A 24,730-nucleotide genomic window follows, 5' to 3' on the forward strand; every position below is an offset into this window, starting at 1 on the left:
CTCACCGCCCCTCTCCGGGCCGCCCGCCGGCGCCTCCAGCTCTCCCGCCGCCCCAGCCCGGGGGCGTCCGCGGCGCGCCCCGCCCCGTCCCGCCCCGCCTCGCGGAGGGCACACGCACGCACGGGCAGCGCCGGCGTCCCCCGCCCCGCCCCGCCCCGCCCTCCCCCTCCCCGCGGCTCAGCGCGGGCGCCGGAACCGCCCTGCTCGGCGGGCCTCCCCGCGGCGCGGCCCGGGCTCCGCCATTCAGGTTGAGGGCACGAAGCAAAGGCGCGCGCCCCGCCCGCCCGCCGTGCCTCTGGGCCCCGGATGTGACGGCTCGACTGACGCGCCTCCCACTCTACGCTCGCTGGGATTGGACGCCGCGCGTGACGTCATCACGAAGCGCCCGGGAGGCACCGGGACGCCCAGGTAGGGAGGTTGGCGCGGGTGGCTTCTGAGCTGCCCTCCGGTGCTTGTTTTGTTTCCGAACCTTCCGCTTTCCTCCGAGTGGCCTCGCGTCCGGCTCTCGGCCCCTGCTTCCCGCTTCATTTTGGTTCCTGTCTCCAGTCCAGCTTATGAAGCTTCCCTGTTCTCGCTAGCCAGTCCCTAGCTCCTGCATCTTCGCTTCGGTAGAACCCATTTTCTTTATCTTGCTGGGGCCGTCTGTATTCTGCTCGGATCGTATCCTCATTTTAGTTTTTGTTTGTTTGTTTTACCGTAGGCAGATGAGGCCGTCTTTTCCTGGTAGGGACCTTTTTGTTCTTCATAAGTGTGGGTACATATAACATCTATACCAGAAAACTGAGCTGGCCTCATCTGAACGAACTTTTCTAATTACTCTCGCAAAAGAATAAAAAGCGGGGGGTGGGGCGGTGGATAACTTCAAAGTGCCAATTTTGAGTACTAATTAACTGTCACAGTCTAGGAGAAAATATAGTGTTTTCGGGCTCACCGCTTAGCATGGAGGTAAAGGCAATATGTTTTTATACAGTTAAATATTTTACTAGGGAGAATGACGTGGAAGCTCATTGAGGGTAGTTTCCTGGAAGGGTTGTAAAGAACACTTAGAAAAAGAATGATAATGAAGCCAGACATTATGGTAGGCCTTTTATGCCGATTTTTTAAAATGTAATTCTCGGCACCTTTATGAAGTGCCTATTATAATAACAGGGTTCACACACTCTCAGTGTCTTGCAATCTTTATGTAGTAAGAAATGTTGCCTAAAACTTCCTCCTGTGTGTAATCCATTTCTTAATCCATTTCTTGTTCTTTAGTGAAAACAAACAGTACTTCCCTATTCTGACATAATTATTTGCCACCCCCTTCCTCCTGGGTGTCTTTAACCAGACCCAGTAACCTGCATTCTTTTCTTTTTTCTTTCTGGTTTTTCAAGGTAGGGAATCACTCTAACCCAGGCTGACCTGTAAGACACTATTAGTCTCAGGGTGGCCTCCAACTAAAGGGATCCTCCTACCTCTGCCTCTCCAGTGCTGGGATTAAAGGAGTGTGCCACCACACCTGGCAAATTCTTTTCATTTTTTTTTTAATTTTTTATTTTTATTTATTTGAGAGCAACAGACACAGAGAGAAAGACAGATAGAGGGAGAGAGAGAGAATGGGCGCGCCAGGGCTTCCAGCCTCTGCAAACGAACTCCAGACGCGTGCGCCCCCTTGTGCATCTGGCTAACGTGGGACCTGGGGAACCGAGCCTCGAACCGGGGTCCTTAGGCTTCACAGGCAAGCGCTTAACCGCTAAGCCATCTCTCCAGCCCCCAATTCTTTTCATTTTTATCACTTCAAATGCCAGTCTTTTTTATTTCTTTTTTTTTTGGGGGGGGGTCGAGGTAGGTCTCACTCTAGCCCAAGCTGACCTGGAATTCACTATGGAGTCTCAGAGTGGCCTTGAACTCACAGCAATCCTCCTACCTCTGCCTCCCAAGTGCTGGGATTAAAGGTGTGTGCCACCACGCCCAGCTGCCAGTCTTTTTTAATTCAACTCCTCCATATAAGGACCAGCTTTAGAAAATCCAAACCTGTGAAGAAAAGTTGATCTACAACTAATTATGGGGGTAGCCATCCCTCTCTGGTGTTTCTTTTTTTTTTTTTTTCTTTTCACAATTGTTATTAACATTTTCCATGATTATAAAAAATATCCCATGGTAATACCCTCCCTCCCCCCACTTTTCCCTTTGAAATTCCATTCTCCATCATAATCCCCTCCCCATCTTAATCTGGTGTTTCTTGAATGTTGAAACCAAATTGTGTCTGAAAAGATAGTTATGTTTCTTTTAAATCTAGAATGACCTAATACAGCATGAACAAAGACATAAATAAGGCACCATGGGGCTGGAGAGATGGCTTAGCGGTTAAGCGCTTGCCTGTGAAGCCTAAGGACCCCGGTTTGAGGCTCGATTCCCCAGGACCCACGTTAGCCAAATGCACAAGGGGGCGCACGCCTCTGGAATTCGTCTGCAGTGGCTGGAAGCCCTGGCACGCCCATTCTCTCTCTCTGCCTCTTTGTCTGTCCCTCTCAAATAAATAAATAAAAATAAACCAAAAAAAAAATAAAATAAATAAGGCACCATGGCATGACCTTGCAGTGGGAAGATGAATTAAGCCAGGAGTTTGGGACCAATCTGGGCAACATGAAAGTCAATCGGTCTCCTCCTCTCTCTCTTTCTTCCCCTCACCCCACCCCTTTTCAAGTTGTACACTTGAATAGGACAAGGGCATAAGTGATGATATGACTGGAAAGGAACATTGATTGTAGAGACCATTTGGTTATGAAACACTCTAGCCTTAATCCTGTCTCTCAGAAAGATAGAGTCTTTCAAGGATCCAGTGATACAGTTCTGCAGCTTATGTAGTACAATCACTGAGGTTACTTTCAGTGGCACACTACCCCCTAAGTATTAGAAATACTCAGGAAGGGGCTAGAGGGATGGCTTAGTGGTTAAGGCATTTGCCTGCAAAGCCAAAGGACCCAGGTTCAATTCCCCAGGACGTATATTAGCCAGATGCACAAGGGGACATGCTCATTCTCTCTTTCCCCCTTCTTTCTCTGTCAAATAAATAAATAAAAATTAAAAAATTTAAAAGAAAATACTCAGGAGGGCTGGAGAGATGGCTTAGTGATTAAGGCATTTGCCTGTGGAGCCTAAGAACCCATGTTCGATCTCTCTCCAGATCCCAGGTAAACCAGACACACAAAGGTTGCACGTGCCCACTAGGTGGCACAAGCATCTGGAGTTCGATTGCAGTGACTCAGGCTCTGGCATACCAGTTCTCTCTCCCTCTCTCTTACTCTTAAAAAAGGAAAGACGAAAAGAAAAAAAGAAATACTGAGGGGCTGGAGAGATGGCTTAGCGGTTAAGCGCTTGCCTGTGAAGCCTAAGGACCCCGGTTCGAGGCTCGATTCCCCAGGACCCACGTTAGCCAGATGCACAAGGGGGAGCATGCATCTGGAGTTCGTTTGCAGTGGCTGGAGGCCCTGGCGTGCCCATTCTCTCTCTCTCTGCCTCTTTCTGTCTGTCTGTCACTCTCAAATAAATAAATAAAAAATAAACAATTAGGGCTGGAGAGATGGCTTAGCGGTTAAACGCTTGCCTGTGAAGCCTAAAGACCCAGGTTCGAGGCTCGGTTCCCCAGGTCCCACGTTAGCCAGATGCACAACGGGGCGCACGCGTCTGGAGTTCGTTGGCAGAGGCTGGAAGCCCTGGCGCGCCCATTCTCTCTCCCTCTATCTGTCCTTCTCTCTGTGTCTGTCACTCTCAAATAAATAAATAAAATTTTAAAAAAATAAATAAATAAAATAAACAATTAAAAAAAAAAAAGAAGTACTCAGGAGTATTTCTAATGACACCTTTTTTTTTGGAGAAAGGGGTCTCACTGTAACCTAGGCTGACCTGGAATTCACTGTAGTCCAAGCTAGCCTTGAACTCAGGGTGATCTTCCTACCTCAGCCTCCCAAGTGTTAAAGGTGTGTGTCACCATGTCTGGCTTCTCTCGTTTCTTTCAAGTCTTACGCCTGCTTTTCGTGGTCCTCGTATGTGTCCTCTGTATCTTCTGCCTTCTAGCTGTTTAGAACTACCCCTTTTGTCACTGCACCCTTTCAAAAAAATGCCCTTCAAATACCTTACTCCCACCTACTCCATTTCACTAGGTGTTAGAAAGAAGGAATCTATTATCTAATTAAATAATTCATAGCAGTATGCCTTTAGGCAAAAATGCAGGAAGACAATCTATTGACTTGATATTGGCACTTAACCTGTTTCTGCTAGGTGTCCTAGTCTAAGAGCTTAAAAAAAATCACCTGGGTGTGGTGGTGCATGCCTTTATTCCCAGCACTTGAGAGACAGGTTGGAGGAGCTCGGTGAGTTTGAAGCCAAATTTTACATATTGAACTCTAGATCTGGCTCAGACTTCTTTTTTTTAACATTCCTATTAGTAGGACTTTGTTTTTCTGACTAACTAATCAGTAAATATTATCCATGGGGTTTAAGTCTATAAATTTTATTTCTTTACTCATGCATAGAGTTTAATATTGCACTATACTTAGATCTTGTGGGACTAATACAATAAGATTTACCACTGGTTCCATTATGGAAAAAAATGTACATTTCTGACACTTAAGCCTTTTTGTTTCGTTTTATCTTTATGTGCTGAGAATTAAACTCAGGGCCTTACACATGCTGAACAAATGTTCTACCCACTGGCCTACCCACCAGCCCTGAGACTCAGTTTTGTTATCAGTAACATGGAATAAGACTAATCATAAGTGTAGTTTTGCAAGTACAGATACGTAACCTACTGAATGTCTCTGTTGATAAAACTAGACTATATTTTTAACCCGTTCTCCATAAGACCATTGTGTAATATAGTTCTAAAGTTCTAGCATCACCTGGAAGATTTTCTAAAACACATTGCTAGGCCCCACTCCCAGAGATTCAGATTCAGGAGGCCTAGGGTATGGTCCAACATTTTATATTCCAGAGAAGTTTCTAAGTGATGCCAATGCTGCTAGTTCACAGAATGCTATTAGAAAACACTTGGAGGGTTGGAGAGATGGCTTAGTGGTGAAGGTGTTTACCTGTGAAATCAAAGGACCCACTTACACCAGATGCGCAAGGTGACACATGCATCTGGAGTTCATTTGTAGTGGCATACCCATTCTCTCTGTCTTCCCCTCCCCCCTCCCTCCCTCCTCTTCCCCCCCCCCCCGTTAAATAAAAAAAATTGTTTTTTTTACAACTTAAAGTGATTTTTACAATGTTTAATATTTGATATTATTTTTTTCTTGAATTAGGGTATTACCTTTAAGATCACTATTATATTTTCTATGTCATTAAAGTAGTAAATGAGCATTTGAGATGAAAGAATGTCACACAATTGGATAGGGTTACAGATTTTTGTTTTGTTTTGTTTTTTTGTGGTAAGGCCTCACTCTAGCTCAAGCTGACCTGGAATTCACTCTGTAGTCTCAGGGTGGCCTCAAACTAACAGTGATCCTTCTACCTCTGTCTCCCGAGTGCTGGGATTAAAGGCATGTGCCACCTCACCCGGCTCAGATTTTTAAAACTTAAAATTTTAACTATTTGGGGGAAGACAGTGGGAGAGAATTGGACAATATAGAAACAAAGATATGCCACTTAGGAAATTTAAATCCCTTTTTATGAAAATTCTAGCAAGTAATTCCATACTGACTTATATAACATTACTTATGGCCAAATCATTCCAACATCTAGAAATAAAAGAATAAATGCCAAAAATACTCATTGGAGAAGAGACAGCCTCTTCAGCAAATGGTGTTTTGAAAACTAGAAATAAAAGAATAAAGATTATATAAGAAAGAAGGAAAATTTCTTAGTTAAAGGAACAAAGGAAAGATTGCTCATATGAGGTGGGAAATACATAGATATAATATTGGCAAATACTATTAATGAAAACTCATCCTCCTTATTATTAAATGTGATTATTATGATTACTTTGAAGGAATGACTAAAACAAGAGATAACACTATGATATCACTGGTGTTTTATATGTGATGCCACTTTGACCAGAGTAATGAAAATAGAGAAAGTAAGCCGGGTGTGGTGGCTCACGCCTTTAATCCCAGCACTCGGGAGGAGGATCCCCATGAGTTCAAGGCCACTCTGATACTACATAGTGAATTCCAGGTCAGCCTGGACTAGAATGAGACCCTACCTTGAACAACCAACAGAAAGGAAAACAGAAAATAGAGAAAGTAACAATGGTGGTCCCGGTTGACCTGGCCATCCTCACATACACTGTCCGCTCAGAAGACCAGGACAGGAGGGATGGTGGAAATTCAAGGCTAGCCAGGGCTATGTAGACCTAGTCTCGTTTTTGTTTGTTTGTTTTTTGTTTTGTTTGTTGTGGGGGGGGGTTGGTTTGATTCGGTTTTTCGAGGTAGGGTCTCACTGTAGCTCAGGCTAACCTAGAATTCACTATGTAGTCTCAGGGTGGCCTTGAACTCACAGCGATCCTCCTACCTCTTCCTCCCAAGTGCTAGGCTTAAAGGTATGCACCACCACACCCAGCTAAGAGAGACCCAGTCTTGGAAAAAAACAGTTGTTGAACACTAGTGTACTAGTGTTTTACATATGTTAGCACTTAATCTTTCTTTTTTCTTCTCTATTGTAATGTGCTGTGTTGTATTTGGTGTGTGCACGTGTAGGTGCCCTGTGGCGCCCCATGCACTCACCTGCAGTGGCTGTTGCCCTTCTGCCTGGTCTTGTTTTGAGCCTCAGTCTCCTTTGTAATTAATTCCAGAGCTTAAGTGGGTTCTTTTGTTGAGTCTCTGCTCCCCTGAAGGACTGGGGCTGTTACAGGCACATGATGCCCATTTGGTTACATGGGATCTAGATATTTGAACGTGGCAGTCTCAGGCCCTTACACTTGCACAGAAAACACACGTAACTCCTGAGGCATCTCCTTTTCAGTGAGCACATAACATGGATGCTATTACTAGCCTCCGCTTTTGTTCTTGAGATGGTCTCTCTGTGTGTCCCAGGCTGGCACTGATCTCATTTTATAGCCCAGGCAATCCTTCACTTTGCCATCTTCCTGTCTTAGCCTCTCAAGTGCCAGAATTGTAGGAATGTGCCACCATACCCAGATTCTTTAAGTTTTATTTATTTGAGATTGTCAGAGACAGCGAGAATGGGCACACCAGGGTACCAGGGTCTCCAGCCACTGCATACGAACTCCAAGCACATGTGCCACCTTGTGCATCTGGCTTATTTGGGTCCTGGGGAATCGAACCAGGGTCTTTTGTCTTTGCAGGCAAATGCCTTAACTGCTAAGCCATCTCTCCAGCCCTTACTTATTTTCATTTCATACAGAAAGTTAAGTGAGTCTTAGAGAGGGTCAGTCACTTGCTCAGTCTTCCAGCTAATACTAACCTGGGGAATCTGACCAAAGAGCTCACTCTAAAACATTATCTAAATAATAAAGTGGCTGAGGACATGGCTGTCACTGCTCAAGCCTGAGAACCTGAGTTCAGTCACTAGCGGCCACATAAGAAGCAGGAAGCTGGCTGGAGTGATGGCTTAGTGGTTAAGGCATTTGCCTACAAAGCCAAAGGACCAGGTTCAATTCCCCAGGACCCACGTTAGCCAGATGCACAAGAGGGTGCACATGTCTGGAGTGAGTTTGCAGTGGATGGAGGCCGTGGTGTGCCCATTCTGTCTCTTAAATAAATAAATAAATAATAAAATTTTCTTTTAAAAAAGAAGCAGGAAGCTAGCCAGGCATGGTGGCACACACCTTTAATCCCAGCACTCAGGAGGCAGAGGTAGGAGGATCGCTATGAGTTTGAGGCCATCCTGAGACTGCATAGTGAATTCCAGGTCAGCCTGGGCCAGAGTGAGATCCTACATTGAAAAAATAAAAAACTAAAGCAGGAAGTCAAGGTGGGCTTCTGTAATCCCAACACAATGAAAATGAGATGGGAGCTCTTCTTGGCTGTTCATCCCTCCTGTCGCCCGAATCTCTAGTAGGTCTTCCAGGTCCCAGACTGGCTGGACGGGGGAGGGGACACTTACTCCCATATGGGCTTTCTACCCCCTCCTGCCTTCCCCTGTCAGGAGCTTTCTATACCTCTCTTGCTGTGTAAAAAAAAAAAAAAAGTCTCTAAATCTTAACAAAAAAGAAATAAAATGAGATGGGAGGTAGAAACAGGAAGATTTCTCAGACACTCATAGCAAGTGCAGCAAAAAACAGCAAGAATAAGAGAAAAACCCTGTCTCAAATGAGGTAGAAGTCAAAGACTATCCTGAAAGTTGTCTTCTCTCCACATACATGCAACACACATGTGCTAACATGCATGCACATATATAAAGAAAAAGTCTTTTGGCTGGAGAGATGGCTCAGCAGTTAAGGTACTCGCTTGCAAAGCTTGGTGGCCCAGGTTCAGTTCTCTGGTACGCACATGAATGCAGGTGCACAAAGTGACATGCATCTTGATTTCATTTGCAACAGTGAAAGGCCCTGGTGTTGTGCGTGTGCTTGCATATCTCTCTCTCTCTCTCTCTCTCTGTTTTCTCACAAGTAAGACAAAATTATACCTTGTAAAGTTTTTTAAAGTATCCAAATAAAAGGTATAATCTGATGGCTTTGTAGTACTCCCTTTAAAAGAATTTATCCTAAATTAAAAATAAATAAGCCGGGTGTGGTGACACACACCTTTAATCCTAGCACTCGGGAGGCAGAGGTAGGAGGATCACCATGAGTTTGAGGCTACCCTGAGACTACATAGTAAATTCCAGGTGAGCCTGAGCTAGAGTGAAACCCTACCTCAAAAAAAAAAAGATCATATATATGCACGCACACATACCTACATACATTCATGTTCATTCTTGCATGAGTCTTTTTTGTTTTTGTTTTTAATTTATTCATTTGAGAGCGACAGATGGAGAGAGAGAATGGTTGCATCAGGGCCTCTAGCCATTGCAAATGAACTCCAGATGCATGCACCACCTTGTGCAGCTGGGTTTACATGGGTCCTGGGGAATCAAGCCTCAAACCAGGATTCTTAGGCTTCACAGGCAAGCGCTTAACCACTAAGCCATCTCTCCAGCCCTTTTTTTTTTTTTTTTTTTTTTTTTTAGTTTTTCGAGGTAGGGTTTCACTCTAGCCCAAGCTGAGACAATGGGCACACCAGGGCCTCTTGTCACTGCAAATGAACTCTAGGCACATGCACCACTTTGTGCATCTGGCCTTACGTTGGTACTGGGGAATTGAATTGGGTCCTTTGACTTTGCCCACAAGCACCTTACTTAGCCACTAAGTGTTCTCTCCAGCCCTCTTACATGAGTCTTTTACCAAAGACTGGAAAACAAGCTGGGCGTGGTGGTGAACGCCTTTAATCCCAGCACTCAGGAGGTTGAGGTAGGAGGATCACAACGAGTTTGAGGCCACCCTGAGACTACATAGTGAATTCAGGTCAGCCTGAGCTAGAGTGAGACTCTGCCTCAAAAAGAAAGAAAGAAAAAAAAAATGACTGGAAGACAAGACTTACCTGGGTCTCTGCTGATAAGTGAAAGCCCTTTGGTGCATGTTTTAGTCAGTATATACTAATTTTGTGTTCAACTAGATTTCCATAAATTTGTTTTCAGGGTAGTGGGGGGCAAGGAGGTGATTTGTTTTTATGTTGTCTTAAAAATATATAAATAGTGCTCGTTCCAGCAGCACATATACTAAAAATTAGAACAATACAGAGAAGATTAGCACAAGGATGACATGCAAATCCGTGAAGCGTTCCATTTAAAAAAATATTTTTTTAAAACAGGTTGGAGAGATTGCTCAGTGGTTAAAGACACTTGCTTGCAAAGCCTTCCATTCTGGCTTCAGTTCCCCTGTACCTACGTAAAGGCAGACACCCAAAGTACAGCATGCATGTGGAATTCATCTGCCAGAGGCAGGAGGCCTTGGCATGCCCCACACTCACTCTTTCTCTCTCCTTACAAATTAACAAATAGGCCAGGCATGATGGCATGTGCCTTTAATCCCAGCACTTGGGAGGCAGAGGTAGGAGGATCGCCATGAGTTCGAGGCCAACCTGTGAGACTACTTTTTTTTTTTTTTTTTTTTTGAGGTAGAGTCTCACAGTAGTCCAGGCTGACCTGGAATGCACTCTGTCGTCTCAGGGTGGCCTTGAACTCACACCAATCCTCCTACCTCTGCCTCCCGAGTGCTGGGATTAAAGGCGTGCGCCACCACGCCCAGTGAGACTACATTTTGAAATATTTAAGTGAGTATTGTTACATTTGTCTCATACTATCAAGTTCTTATATAAAGTATAATATAATTTCCCCCTCACTTCAGAGTCTCCCGGAGGCATCATGGCAGTCAAGTGGACTGGCGGACATTCTTCTCCTATCCTCTGTCTGAACGCAAGTAAAGATGGGCTAGTGGCTTCAGGAGCAGAAGGTGGCGATCTCGTGGCCTGGAGTGAAGATGGATCTCCATTAGGACACATGCAGTTTCAAGGGGCTGATGACATTACCAGTGTCTTATTTTCTCCCTCCTGCCCCACCAAGCTCTATGCCGCCCATGGCGAAACCATCAGCATTCTAGATGTCAGGTCCCTGAAAGGTTCCTTGGACCATTTTCATGTGAATGAAGAAGAAATCAATTGTCTTTCATTGAATGAAACTGAAAACCTGCTGGCTTCTGCTGACGACTCAGGAGCCATCAAAATCGTGGACTTGGAAAAGAAGAAGGTTAGCAGATGTCTGAAGAGACATTCCAATATCTGTTCGTCTGTAGCTTTTCGACCGCAGAGACCTCAGAGTCTGGTGTCATGTGGCCTGGATATGCAGGTGATGCTTTCACAAAGGGTAGCTGGGTAATTTCTGAATAGTGTTCACTAACCAAATCAAATGTGTGACTGATTGGCTGGTTTTATTTTTTTTTTTTTGGAAGTCCTAAGAATTGAACTCAGGGCCTTGTATATGCTGTGCATACCGCTGAACTATCTCCCCAACCTCCGTTTTCTGTCCTCTCTTGACATTTCTTAGGCAGTTATGATCCATAAGCTTCACTTCTGCATTAACTGCTACCCTGATAAAACAAGATGTTTTATTCAAAGATTAGTCATTAATTTTTTTGTCTTTTTTCTACACTTAAACACATTCTAAGACCTTGGGATTGAAATAACTGTTGTTTAAAAAGAGGGGGAGGTTGGAGGGCCCAGTTTCTTGCTTTAAAATCTGAAGTACATTGGGCTGGAGAGATGGCTTAGCGGTTAAGCACTTGCCTGTGAAGCCTAAGGACCCCGGTTCGAGGCTTGATTCCCCAGGACCCATGTTAGCCAGATGCACAAGGGGGCACATGCATCTGGAGTTCGTTAGCAGTGGCTGGAAGCCCTGGCACGTCCGTTCTCCCCCCCCCCCCAATAAATAAATAAAAATGAACAAAAAAAAAAATCTGGAGTGCATTAATTGAAATACAGTGTTTCATCGACCAGAATTAAAATGTTACACTCAATGCTAGGATTTTAGAAGCAACACCACAAATCAATGAGCCAAGTTTAGAGGAAGACAACTAGGAATGGGCATGCCAGGGCCTCTAGTCACTGCGAACGAACTCCAGACATATGTACCACCACGTGCATCTGGTTTATGTGGCTTCTGGGTAATCCAGCCTGGGTCTTTAGGCTTTGCAGGCAAGCACCTTAACCACTAACTTCATCTCTCTAGCCCCAGGCTTTGTAATTCTGTTGTCTTTGGTTTTTCGAGAGGTAGGGTCTCTAGCTCAAGCTGACCTGGAATTCACTTTGTAGTCTCTGGCTGGCCTACAACTCACAGTGATCCTCCTACCTCCCAAGTGCTAGGAATAAAGGTGTGTACCACCACACCTGGCTTTTTGTTGTTGTTTTGTTTTGTTTTTGGAATAGAGTCTTGCTGTAGCCCAGACTGGCCTGAAATTCACTATGTAATCTCAGGCTGGTCTCAAACTCACAGCCATCCTCCTAACTCTGTCTCCCAAGAGCTGGGATTAAAGGCGTGCACCACCAAGTCTGGCTTATAATTCTGCTTTTTCATCTCCATTCTAGTTTCACTTGGGTTTTAAGTTGCATAAATAACACTGGCATGTTTTAACTTTTTTCACTCTTTAAAATGCTGCTGAGAAGCTAGGCCTTTAGTCCCAGCACTCAGAAGGCAAAAGTAGGAGAATCGCCATGAGTTCAAGGCCATCCTGAGACTAGATAGTGAATTCCAGGTCAGCCTGAGCTAGAGTAAGACTCTACTTTGGAAAAGAAAAAGAAAAGTTGCCGAGAATAAATCATTCTCAGACCACTTTGATGATTGTATTAGAAGTTGGATTGAGCACTAAAGTTAAACAAAATGGCTAGAACTCTGTATGACTGTAACTTTGCTTTATTTAAAGGTGATACTATGGAATCTTCAGAAAGCCCGTCCACTCTGGATTACAAATTTACAGGAGGATGAAACAGAAGAAATGGAGGGCCTCCAATCCCCTGGTCAGTTTTTAAACCCTGCTCTCGCCCATTCTGTCTCTGTGGCATCATGTGGCAATATTTTTGGCTGTGGTGCAGAAGATGGTAAGGTTCGAATTTTCAGGATTATGGGAGTCAAGTGTGAGCAAGAACTGGGATTCAAGGGCCACACGTTGGGGGTATCTCAGGTCTGCTTTCTTCCAGAGTCCTATTTGCTGCTTACTGGAGGGAATGATGGGAAGATAATGTTGTGGGACGTGAACAGTGAAATGGAAAAAAAACAGAAGAGTCCCACAAAGTATACCCACAGGAAGAAAACTAAAAGAGCGGCCTACCCCAAGCAGGGTGAACATGCTAATACTTCAGTAACAGATGAGGAAGGAAATGGAAATTTTTTGCCAAAGCTAAACATTGAACATGGAGAAAAAGTGAACTGGCTCTTGGGTACAAAAATTAAAGGACAGCAAGTTATATTAGTAGCTGATCAAACTAGTTGTATATCATTATATCCCTTAAGTGAATTGTAAATCCAATAAAAACATTTGAACTGTGGCAATGCCTTTGTTTTGTTTTGCTTTTTGTTTGTTTCAAATAGTGTCTCACACTTATAACCGAAGCAGGTCTGTAACTCACTATTTAGCCCAGTTTGGCCTTGAACTTGTGGCACTCCTCTTGCCTCAGCTTCTTTCATTTTGGTTTTCTAGGTAAGGTCTTGCTCTACCCCACGTACCTGGTATTCACTATGTAGTCTTATACCATTTTATTATATCAACTTTAAGACATTTGAACAAAAAGTAATTATATAGTATTTCATATAGTAAATAATATTAAAGTTTGGACAAAGAGAACTAATGTACATTGGGTATTAACTGTGTAGAAGCTATTTGACTTCTTTTTCAAAATCATTGACGTGTAGGTAATTTTATATTTTTGGCACAAGAATCAAGACTGAGGCGTTTTGGGTTTTTTTTGTTTTGTTTTGTTTTGTTTTGAAGTAGGGTCTCACTCTAGCCAAGGATGACCTGGAATTTCCTGTGTAGTCTCAGGGTGGCCTTGAACTCACAGTGATCCTCCTACCTCTGCTTCCCAAGTGCTTGGATTAAAGGCCTGTTGCCACAACACCCAGAAGACTGAGACTTTTCTTTTTAATATTCTATTTTTATTTATTTATTTATTTGACAAAGAAAGAGGGAGATAGAGAGACAATGGATACGCCAGGACCTCCAGCCACTGCAAATGAACTCCAGATGCATGCGCCCCCTTGTGTATCTGCCTAGCATGGGTACTGGAGAATCGAGCCTCAAACCGGGGTCCTTAGGCTTCACAGGCAAGCGCTTAACCGCTAAGCCATCTCTCCAGCAACCCCCCAACACATTTTTTTTTTTTTTTTTAGCTTTTTATTTATTTACTTGAGACAGGCAGAATGGGCACACCAGGGCCTCTGACCACTACAAAAGAACTCCAGATTCATGCGTCACCTGTGCATTTGGCTTATGTGGGTCCTTTGTCTTTGTAGGCAAGTGCCTCCAGCCATCTATGCACACTTAGAGTTCTAGTGTTGAGTGGGTAGAGTCGGGAAAATTACTGGGGCTCACTGGCCAGCCAGTCTAACTGAAAAACAAGGAGTTCCAGGGGAGACCCTGTCTCATGAAAACAAGGCTGGAAGTTGAGAAGAGGACACCGACATAACGTGCACACATCTGAACACACGCATATGCTGTGTGTATACACATGCATTCATGCACACACACACACACACACACACACACAGATAGCACTTCAGGGCTGTATCAGTAACCTATCTCAATGCTAGAAACTGAGGGAACAGTGTCTCAGATCAAAGTCCCAAGTCCTTGAAGAAAATCTGGAGGTCCTTTTTAGACAGGTGTCCACGTCAATGAACTCTCACCAGGGAATATTTTCACATGCTATAAACATTGCCAGAAGGGCCCACTCTCATAAGTGGGAAGGTATTTGTCAGGGAACTTGGGAAGCATGGCTTCCCAAATGTATAACCAATTTATGTTTTGGTACTAAGTATAAGGGCTGGAGAGATGGCTTAGCAGTTAAGGCACTTGCATATAAATAGCTTAACAGGCTGGAGGGATGGCTTAGCGGTTAAGGCGTTTGCCTACAAAGCTGAAGGACCCAGGTTCAATTCCCTAGAACCATGTTGGCCAAATGCAAAAGGTAACACACGTGTCTGGAGTTCATTTTCAGTAGCTGGAGACCCTCATGCGCCCATTCTTTCTTTCTCTCTCTCCCCCCATTTCTCTGTCAAATAAATAAAAATAAAAATATATATATTTTTTTAATTTTTTATTTATTAATTTGAGAGCGATAGACACAGAGAGAAAGACAGGTAGAGGGAGAGAGAGAGAATGGGCGCGCCAGGGCTTCCAGCCTCTGCAAACGAACTCCAGATGCGTGCGCCCCCTTGTGCATCTGGCTAACGTGGGACCTGGGGAACTGAGCCTCGAACCGGGGTCCTTAGGCTTCACAGGCAAGCGCTTAACCGCTAAGCCATCTCTCCAGCCCAAAAATATTTTTTAAAATAGCTTAACTACCCAGGTTTGATTCCCCAGTACCCACATAAGATACCAGATACAAAAGGTGCATACATGTGGAGATTGCAGTGGTTAGAGGCTCTGGTGTGTTCCATTAGATAGATAAAACATAGATCACACACATATACACATACATATATATATAATGTTCATATTAATGCTACTCTGGCTTTTGGTTAGAGAAGCTTCTCTTTTCAGATGGCAGTGACCTTGGGATGACTCAGAAGGCACCATGGTGCTGAGAAGTGACAGAGGAGTGCTCAGCACTGTAACATCTTTATCACACCTTGCAAGGCTCAGGATCCATTGCGGAAGAGGTGGTAGAAAGAATGTAAAAGCCGAAGGAAGTGTAGGACTCCTTACAATGTGATCCTCCAGACACAAAATGCTCTGGATATCCATGACCTCACAGTGCCTGACACTACCTCACGAGACCATCCTAATAGGAGGAAAAGATTATGACATCAAAATACAAGAGACTGAATTTTTTGACGCTAAGGTAGAAACCTGAGCAGAGACTGTGTTGAACAGACCCTGGAATCATGAGCGTATTTGATCAGATCAACTCTGATGCTCTCCTAAAATTTTCCCATATAACTCCCTCGACACAGCAGCACCTGAAGGAGGTTGACCCCAGTTTTGCGCTGTGTATGTTTGTGGCAGCTGCGGGAGCCCATGACCATGTGGTCACTTATTTCATTCAGGCTGGCCTGCTCTCTGCCTTGGGCTCGCTGGGTTTGATGATTTGGCTGATGGCAACACCTCATGGGCGTGAAACCGCCCTCGTGGGCACAGCGCTGACGGTCACCTGCCTCAGCCTCCGCGCCCTTTATGCTGGACGCCGGAGCGACTGCTTTCCAGGAGGTATCTTGATGTCAGCCACGAGCCTGACGCTCTGCTCTTCTCTGGGGAATCTTTTCTTTGGATCCATTTGGCTTTTCCAGGCAAACCTGTATCTGGGGCTGATGGTCATGTGTGGCTTTGTCCTCTTTGATACTCAACTCCTTAAAATGGAGATAAGGGTTATATCTCACACTGCTCATCTCTTCTTAGGTTTTGTTACACTCTTCAGAAAACTCATGATGATCCCAGCTAAGAATGACAAGGACAAGAAGAAATGAAATGACCATCAGCCTGTCACAGCTCGACTTCCTCTCTCTCCACCCCTCATTGCTTTGCACATATTACAGGGGCCATGTTCTATGATAATGAAAAGCATCAGAAAACAAAAATAAAAGAGAGACTGACTGAGAGGGGGACGGGATATGATGGAGAGTGGAGTTTCAAAGGGGAAAGTGGGGGGAAGGACGGAATTACCATGGGATATTGTTTACAATCATGGAAATTAAAAGTAAATAAATAAATAAAAATGACAACATCAGAATGGCAACCAGAGACTGGCCACAGTCAGCTGCCTACTGATATGCAAATGAGAAAACCCTAAGGACTGGAGAAAAAGTATAAAAACCCACAAAAAGTTGAAGAAGCCATCACTCAACCCACAGAGGCAGACTGCAGTTACTCCCTATGTTGACACCCGCCACAGGCTTGTGGGAGCCCCTGGTGGGAGTCAGCCGAGGAACAGAGAGGAAGGAGGAGAAAGTCTGACCCAAACCCAGCCAGGGACCAATTACCCTGGCAGCTGAGCTGCGTCCAGGCGAGGCTGAAGGTGAGAGGATAGGCGAATGGGAACTTGACCTAAACAAGTGTGAAGAGTGAATAAAGTGTGGTAATTAAATTATGTTATTAAATTATGTTAATCCGCCTCTCGACTACTTAATCACATGCTCCCAACAAGCCTGGGCTAGAATAAGACACTACCACAAAAAAAAAAAAAATACATACAGTGGGCAGGCGTGGTGGAGCATGCCTTTAATCCCAGCACTCAGGAGGCAGAGGTAGAAGGATCACCACGAGTTCAACACCACCCCTAGACTACATAGTGAATTCCAGGTCAGCCTGAACTAGAGCGAAACCCTACCTCAAAAAAACAAAAAACAAAACAGTGTTAAGAATTACAAGCAAAGTCAGGTGTGGTGGCGCACACCTTTAATCCCAGCACTCAGGAGGCAGAGGTAGGAGGATCACCATGAGTGTGAGGCCACCCTGAGACTACAGAATGAATTCCAGGTCAGCCTGGGCTATAGTGAAAAAAAAAAAAAAAAAAAAGAATTACAAGCAAAATGAGGGCTGGAGAGATGGCTCAGCAGTTAAGGCGCTTGCCTGCAAAGCCTAATAACCCTGGTTCAGTTCCCCAGTATCCACATAAAGCCAGATGCACACAAAGTGGTACATGCATCTGGATTTGTTTGCAGTGGCTACAGGCTCTGGTATGCCCATTCTCTCTTTCTCTGTCTGTCTCTCCTCTCTGTCTCTTTCTCTCTGCATGCAAATAAATAAAAATGAATCAAACGTTTCTTAAGAAAATAATTGGGCTGGAGAGATGGCTTAGCGGTTAAGCGCTTGCCTGTGAAGCCTAAGGACCCCGGTTCGAGGCTCGGTTCCCCAGGTCCCACGTTAGCCAGATGCACAAGGGGGCGCACGCGTCTGGAGTTCGTTTGCAGAGACTGGAAGGCCTGGCGCGCCCATTCTCTCTCTCTCCCTCTATCTGTCTTTCTCTCTGTGTCTGTCGCTCTCAAATAAATAAATAAAAAAAAAGAAAAAAGAAAATAATTATCATCAAAATGAACTAATATTTTGCAACTTCCTATTTGCCAGCAAGACACATGTCCAGAATACCCCTCCACCTAAGGTAAGATTACTGAGAATTAGACTATTGTTTTTTTTCTTTTTTTTTAATTTTTATTTATTTATTTGACAGCAACAGACAGAGAAAGAGGCAGATAGAGAGAAAGAATGGGCGCGCCAGGGCCTCCAGCCACCTCAAACAAACTCCAGATGCGTGCGCCCCCTTGTGCATCTGGCTGACATGGGTCCCAGGGAGTCGAGCCTCGAACTGGGGTCATTAGGCTTCACAGGCAAGCGCTTCACCGCGAAGCCATCTCTCCAGCCCTAGACTATTGTTTTATATATAGTTTAGCTGCATTAGTCAGTCAGGTGCCAAGTAAGAATTTCAACAGCTGTGCATGCTTGAACACACCTGTAGTACCAGAACTAGGAAAGAGCCAGCCTGACTCCATTTTAACAGCAGGAGCCTTTTTTGTTTTTTCTTTTTGGTGTTTCGAGGTATGGTCTCACTCTAGCTCAGGCTGACCTGTAGTCTCAGGGTAGCCTCGAACTCACAGCCATCCTCCTACCTCTGCCTCCCGAGTGCTGGGATTAAAGGCATGCGCCACCACACCCGGCTTACAAGAGCCATTTTGATAGAATGACTAAATTAAACTTTTGTTTCTACGTCTGAGCTGGGACCACAAAGTGTTCCCTGGTTACTGCTCCCAGGACTGTGTATTCATAAAGTTCCCAGAAGTAGTTTAACTGTAACGGCTGGTCAGCTTCTGTCACCACATTGCTTGCCTCTGAAAACCCCTACCCTTTGATTTTCTTTTTTAAATATTTTATTTTTATTTATTTGAGAAAGAGAGGGAGAGAGAAAGAGGCCGAAAAGAGAGAAAAATGGCACGTCGGGGCCTCCAGCCCCTGCAAACGAACTCCAGATGTGTGCGCCACCTTGTGCATCTGGCTTACGTGGGTCCTGGGGATTCGAACCAGGGTTTGCGGAAGTGGTGAGAATGACGCACTAATGGGCAGCCAAGGGCAGTCTGGCAAATTAGCACAGCTGACTAGTCCAACCTGCTTACCCGCCTATGGTCCCTACCTGGATTTATGGCACCAAGAGCCACCCAGTCATTGAGGTTTCATTTTTGATTCCAGTATCTCCTATTAATAATGGGGATTCGTTTTCCAACCTGGGGGCTTTTGGACTTGCACTAAAGTCCTGTCCTACACACTGTCGGTTCTAACTTTGCTACTTTCCCATATTGCTCAATGACACCATTGTCTTGCCTGCAATGCTGAAGGTTTTTTGAGGTAGGGTCTCGCCCAGGCTGGACTATATTTGACGGAGGAAGAGAGAGTGAGAGAGAGAATGAATGAGAAAGTAGGTGTGCCAGGGCTTCGTGATACTGCAAACAAACTCCAGACATACTTAGTCCATCTGACTTTATGTGGGTACGGGGGAATCAAATCTCAGCCCTCAGGCTTTGCAAGCAGGTGCTTTTAGCTGCTAAGCCATCTCTCAAGGCCCCCAAAGTTTTTTTGTAAATGTATATAAGTCCAGGCTGTCCTTGAACTTTGGAACCTCCCTGCTTCCTCTTCCTGTGTGTTACAATTACAGGCGTGTACCACCATTCAAGACTATCAGACTCAGGGGGGAGGGAGGGAATTACCATGGGATTTTTTTTTATAATCATGGAAAATGCTAATAAAAAAAAAATAAAATTTTTTTAAAAAGTTAAAAAAAAGACTATCAGACTCTAGAGACAAGTAAGTCAGTTGGTTGGTGGGTTAGTTTATTTATTTGGAGGAAGCTAGTTCTTTTCTTAATTTTGTTTATTTTTATTTATTTATTTGAGAGCGACAGAGAGAGAGAGAATGGGCATATCAGGGCCTCCAGCCACTGCAAACAAACTCCAGATACACACGCCACCTTGTGCATTTGGCTTAGGTGGTTATGTGGGTACTGGGGAATTGAGCCTCAAACCAGGGTCCTTAGGTTTCACAGGCATGTACTTATAACCACTTAGTCATCTCACCAGCCCTAGTTCTTTCCTTTTTTTTTTTTTTTTTTTTTTTTCCTTTTTGGTTGTTTTCAAGGTAGTGTCTCACTCTAGCCCAGGCTGACCTGGAACTTACTCTGTATTCTCAGGGTACCTTCGAACTCATAGCAATCCTCCTACCTGTGCCTCCCAAGTTCTGGAATTAAAGGCGTGCGCCACTACGCCCGGCTTCCTAGTTCTTCCCTTGAGACAGGGTCTTAGGTAGCCCGGCTGGCCTCAAACTCACTATATAGCTGAGGATGACTTTGAACTCCTGATCCTACTTCCTCCACCTCCAAAGTGGTGGGATTGCAGGGATGTGCACATGCTGAGCTCTAAAGAAACATGTTACAATTGAGCCATGTCTTTACCTGAGATAAAATTAACTTTTCTAATGCAGAATAACTTGCCCTAAAGAAACTAGTATCAAAACCCTGATATGGGGCTGGAGAGATGGCTTAGTGGTTAAATGTTTGCCTGTGAAGCCTAAGGACCCCGGTTCAAGGCTCGATTCCCCAGGACCCATGTTAACCAGATGCACAAGGGGGGCGCACATGTCTTGAGTTCGTGTGCAATGGCTGGAGGCCCTGGTGTGCCCATTCTCTCGCTCTCTCATAAATAAATAAAAATGAACAAAACCCTGATATGATAGATGAATTGGTTTTAGAGAAACAGTGCCAAGCATTGTCGTAAATTAGTGCTATTAGCTTAAATAGCTACAATATTTAATATGTACACTCAATTTTATAGTTGCTTAAGAGCTATATGGCTAATACAGTTATACTTAATATTGGGTTTGGGTATATTTAAACATTGCACTAAGAGCAATTTTAGTAACTAATAATCAGTCCTGAAAATTTAACAATTTTTCCATTTAAAATTATGAAGCACTAGCCAGGCGTTTAATCCCAGCACTTGGGAGGCAGAGGTAGGAGGATTGCTGTGAGTTCAAGGCCACTCTGAGACTCCATAGTGAATTCCAAGTCAGCCTGGGCTAGAGTGAGATCCTACCTCGAAAAACAAAACAAAGCCAAACAAAACAAAATAAAATTATGCAGTACTCGAGCTTAAGTTCATAACTCCTTGGGGATCCCCTTGAGTAACCCTCAGCATTGCAGGCAAGACAATGGCATCACTAGGCAACATGGGAAAGTAGCAAGATTAGAACCGGCAGTGTGTAGGACAGGATTTTAGTGCAAATCCAAAAGCCCCCAGGTAGGAAAACGAGCCCCCAGTATTAATAGGAGATACTGGAATCAAGAATGAAACCCAGGCACCTGGCCTCAATGGCTGGGTGGCCCTTGGTGCCATAAATCCAGGTAGGGACCATAGGCGGGTAAGCAGGTTGGACTAGTCAGCTGTGCTAAATTTGCCAGACTGCCCTTGGCTGCCCATTAGGATGTCATTCCCACCACCACTTCTGCAAAGCAGCACACAGTTTGTAAGTCTTGGTCTCTTACCAAGGCAGACACTTGTCTTTCTCCTTGCTTCCTTTTCCTTTTTTTTTTTTTTTTTTTTTTTCTTTTTTCAAGGTAGGGTCTCACTCTAGCTCAGGCTGACCTGGAATTCACTATGTAGTCTCAGGGTGGCCTCAAACTCACTGCAATCCTCCTACCTCTGCCTCCTAAATGCTGAGATTAAAGGTGTGCGACACCATGCGTGGCCTTTCCTTTAAACCTCTTACTCTAAGACTTGCTCCTTTTTCATTAACATACACTAATTTTCTCTCTTTTCTTTTCTTATTTAAATTTTATTTATTTATTTATTTGAGAGAGAGAGAGAGAGGCAGACAGAGAGAATGGACACGCCAGGGCCTCCAGCCACTGCAAACAAACTCCAGACACATGCGCCACCTTGTGCATCTGGCTTAGGTGGGTCCTAGGGAATTCCACCAAGGTCCTCTGGGTCCTCTGGCTTTGCAGGCAAATGCCTTAACCACTAAGCCATGTCTCCAGCACACACACACCCCCTTTTTTGAGAGAGAGAGGGAGTGAGAGATCAAACTCAGACACTTGCACCACCTAGTGCATGTGTGCAACCTTGCACTTGCCTCACCTTTGTGCCTCTGGCCTATGTAGGATCTGGAGAGTCAAACTTGGGTCCTTAGACTTCACAGGCAAGCGCCTTAACCGCTAAACCATCTCTCCAGTCCTCCTGTCTTCTTTTTTCCCAATACTAAGAAATGAATTTAGGGCCTCACACATGCTAAGCAAGTGCCCTATGACTGAACTTATATCTCCATCACTTTTTACCCACTTTTTTTTTTTTTTTTTTGAGATAGGGTCTACCTGACTTGTCCAGACTTTCCTTAAACTCATAAAAGCCTCTTGCTTAAGGGTTCACAGTGGGTGGATTTCCAGGCACAGGCCTCCTGGCTCAATTTAACATGAATTAAACCAGTTCCAGTTGACCATATGCTAATTGGTTGGGGTTTTTTTTTTTTTTCTTCCTTCTCCCCTTCCTTCCTTTTTTCCTCTCCTTCCCTTCCCCTTCCTTTTTAATTTTTTTCTTTTTCTTTTTTATTTTTTATTTATTTGAAGGAGAGAGACAATAAATGGGTGTACCAGGGCCTCTACCCATGGCAAACGAACTCCAGAAACATACGCCACTTTGTGCATCTGTCTCTACATGGGTCTTGAGGAATAGAACCTGGATCCATTGGCTTTGCAGGCAAGCTCCTTAACCACTGAATAATCTCTCCAGCCCCTCTTTTTTTTTACTTTCTTTTTTAAAACTTTATTTATTTTTATTTGAGAGAGAGAGAAAAAGAGGCAGATAAAGAGAATGGGTGTGCCAGGGGTTTCAGCCACTGCAAACAAATTCCAAACACATGTGCCACCTTGTGCATCTGGCTTACGTGGGTTCTGGGGAATTAAACCTGGGTCTTTTGGCTTTGCAGGCAAATGCCTTAGGCACTCTCGGTCCCTTTTTAAAATATTTTATTTATTTATTTACACCACCTTGTGGATCTGGCTTACATAGGTACTGGGGAATCTAATCTGGGTCCTTAGGCTTTGCAGGCAAGTGTTAACTGCTAAGCCATCTCTCCAGCCATATATATATATATATATATATATATATACACATATATATGTATGGATATATATGTATATGTATGTGTATGTATGTATGTGTGTGTGTATATGTGTGTGTATATATATATATATATATATATATATATATATATATATATATATATATATACACATATACATATATATATTTTGGAGATAGGATCTCACATAGTCCAGACTTGCCTCAAACTCATTCTGTATTAAAGGATAACCTTGAACTCCTGATCCTCCTGCCTCCACTTCCCAGGTGCTAGAATTATAGTATGTGTCTCAGCACCCAGGAGCTCCTTCCCTCCCCCTTTTTTTTATATTCACTAAATTTCAAAAATTATAAAAGTTTGGGCTTAGTGGTTAAGGTGCTTGTCTGTGAAGCCTAAGAACCCAGGTTCGACTCCCCAAATCCCATGTAAGCCAGGTGGTGCATGCTTCTGGAGTTGTAGTGGCTAGAGGCCCTAGTGAACCCATTTTCTCTATCTGCTTCTCTCTCTCTCTCTCTCTCTTTCTCTCTCTCTCTCAAAATAAGTAAATAATTTTTTTCAACAAAATCATAAACATTGCCTGCAAAAGCCAAAGGACCCAGGTTCGACTCCCCAGGGCCCGTGTTGTCTGCAGTGGCTGGAGGCCCTGGCGTGACCATTCTCTCTCAGTATGCGTCACTCTCTCTCCCTATTTCTCTGTCAAATAAATAAATAAATAAAAGTTATAATTTTTTTTTTAAATCATGAACATTTCTTATGAAAACCATGATATTCTGCACACTTCTCTGAACAGATGCCAGGGATGCGTGGGCTATCACTTTTCTCCCTGTACCTCCCCCAAAGTGTTTCCAGTGACCACAAAGCAAGGTGTTCACAATGATTACATGGAGGGAATTTATTTTAAACCAACCAACTATTAACAAAACATAAAATTCACTCACTCTGTTGCTGTCTCAAAATTTCAATGTTTGCCAGACGTGCCAGTGCACGCCTTTAATCCCAGCACTCAGGAGGCAGAAGTAGGAGGGTCGCTGTGAGTTCGAGGCCACCCTGAGACTACCTAGTGAATTCCAGGTCAGCCTGAGCTGAAATGAAAACCCCACCTTGCAAAACCAAAAAATATATATATTTTTTTCAGTGTTAGTTTTTGCATGCCCCACCCCCAACAACTCTGTTTGTAAGGAACATCTGGTGAGCAGCAAAGATTTCATTACACCCTGTCGTAGTCAGCTTCATGCTGCTGGGGTGAACCTCCAGACCAGACACAGTTCATGGGAGGGACAGGATTTATTTGAAGCTTACACAACCAGGGGAGGTTTCATAATGGCAGAAGAAGCTGGCTCCATATACACAGATCCATGCAGCAAGAAAAGCCACCACCACCCAAAAACAAGCACAGTCCAGAAACCCCAGGCTGAGCTTGAGCTCTCTCCACAAGTTAACTGTAATTCACATCCACCCCTAATAACACTTTAGGGCTGGCCCCCAAGATCCACCCACGGTGATACCTCCTCCAGCCAGACTGCTAGAGATCTAAGTTACAAGCTTTAATAAACTCCTGAGTCTATTGGGTGACATCCATTCAAATTACCACATACCCTGTGCTGGGTTGATTCAGGTGTCCCCCATAAATTTATGTGTTCTGAATGCTAGGTCCCTAGCTTGTGGCAATTTGAGAACTGGATCCTCCTGGAGACAGTATATTGTTGGAGATAGGATTATGGGTGTTATAGCCAGCTTCCCCTTGCCAGTATTTGGTACATTCCTGTTGTCTATCTGATGTTGAGCAGAAGGTAATGTCCACCCTCTGCTCATGCCATCATTTTCCCCTGCCATCATGGAGTTTCCCCTTGAGTCTGAAAGCCAAAATAAACCCTTCCCTCCCACAAGTTGCTCTTGGCTGGGTGTTTTATGCCAGCAATGGAAAGCTGA

At 44.1% G+C, this 24,730-nt stretch overlaps 2 protein-coding genes and 1 pseudogene across 4 annotated transcripts; all 3 read left to right on the top strand.

The window, feature by feature from the left end:
* Positions 1-366: 366 nt before the first annotated feature.
* On the top strand, positions 367-13,016 carry Wdr53 (WD repeat domain 53). 3 transcript variants are annotated; one of them, XM_045147791.1, is made up of 3 exons: positions 367-408; positions 10,328-10,824; positions 12,395-13,016. In XM_045147791.1, exons 2-3 carry the CDS (start codon positions 10,345-10,347, stop codon positions 12,989-12,991), a joined length of 1,077 nt encoding a protein of 358 aa, XP_045003726.1. In that variant the 5' UTR covers positions 367-408; positions 10,328-10,344; the 3' UTR covers positions 12,992-13,016. The 3 variants fall into 3 exon arrangements, with proteins under 3 accessions (XP_045003726.1, XP_004671769.1, XP_045003727.1); XM_004671712.2 differs by lacking the exon at positions 367-408 and adding an exon at positions 415-608; XM_045147792.1 differs by lacking the exon at positions 367-408 and adding an exon at positions 415-608 and having other exon boundaries at positions 10,328-10,725.
* On the top strand, positions 9,676-9,772 carry LOC123460477 (annotated as a pseudogene).
* Positions 13,017-15,564: 2,548 nt separating the features above from the next.
* On the top strand, positions 15,565-16,152 carry LOC123460212 (bax inhibitor 1-like). The gene has a single exon (XM_045148327.1). The coding sequence runs from the start codon at positions 15,574-15,576 to the stop codon at positions 16,150-16,152; it is 579 nt and encodes a 192-aa protein (XP_045004262.1). The 5' UTR covers positions 15,565-15,573.
* Positions 16,153-24,730: the final 8,578 nt, after the last annotated feature.

This window comes from Jaculus jaculus, chromosome 4 (assembly GCF_020740685.1).
Source record: "Jaculus jaculus isolate mJacJac1 chromosome 4, mJacJac1.mat.Y.cur, whole genome shotgun sequence".
NCBI lineage: Eukaryota > Metazoa > Chordata > Mammalia > Rodentia > Dipodidae > Jaculus > Jaculus jaculus.

Bases quoted from the DNA above. Each gene is read 5' to 3' on its own strand.
- Wdr53 (XM_045147791.1), top strand. From the start codon at position 10,345: ATGGCAGTCAAGTGGACTGGCGGACATTCTTCTCCTATCCTCTGTCTG. The intron at 10,825-12,394 runs GTGATGCTTTCA...CTTTATTTAAAG, and splicing joins CATGTGGCCTGGATATGCAG to GTGATACTATGGAATCTTCA.
- LOC123460212 (XM_045148327.1), top strand. From the start codon at position 15,574: ATGAGCGTATTTGATCAGATCAACTCTGATGCTCTCCTAAAATTTTCC.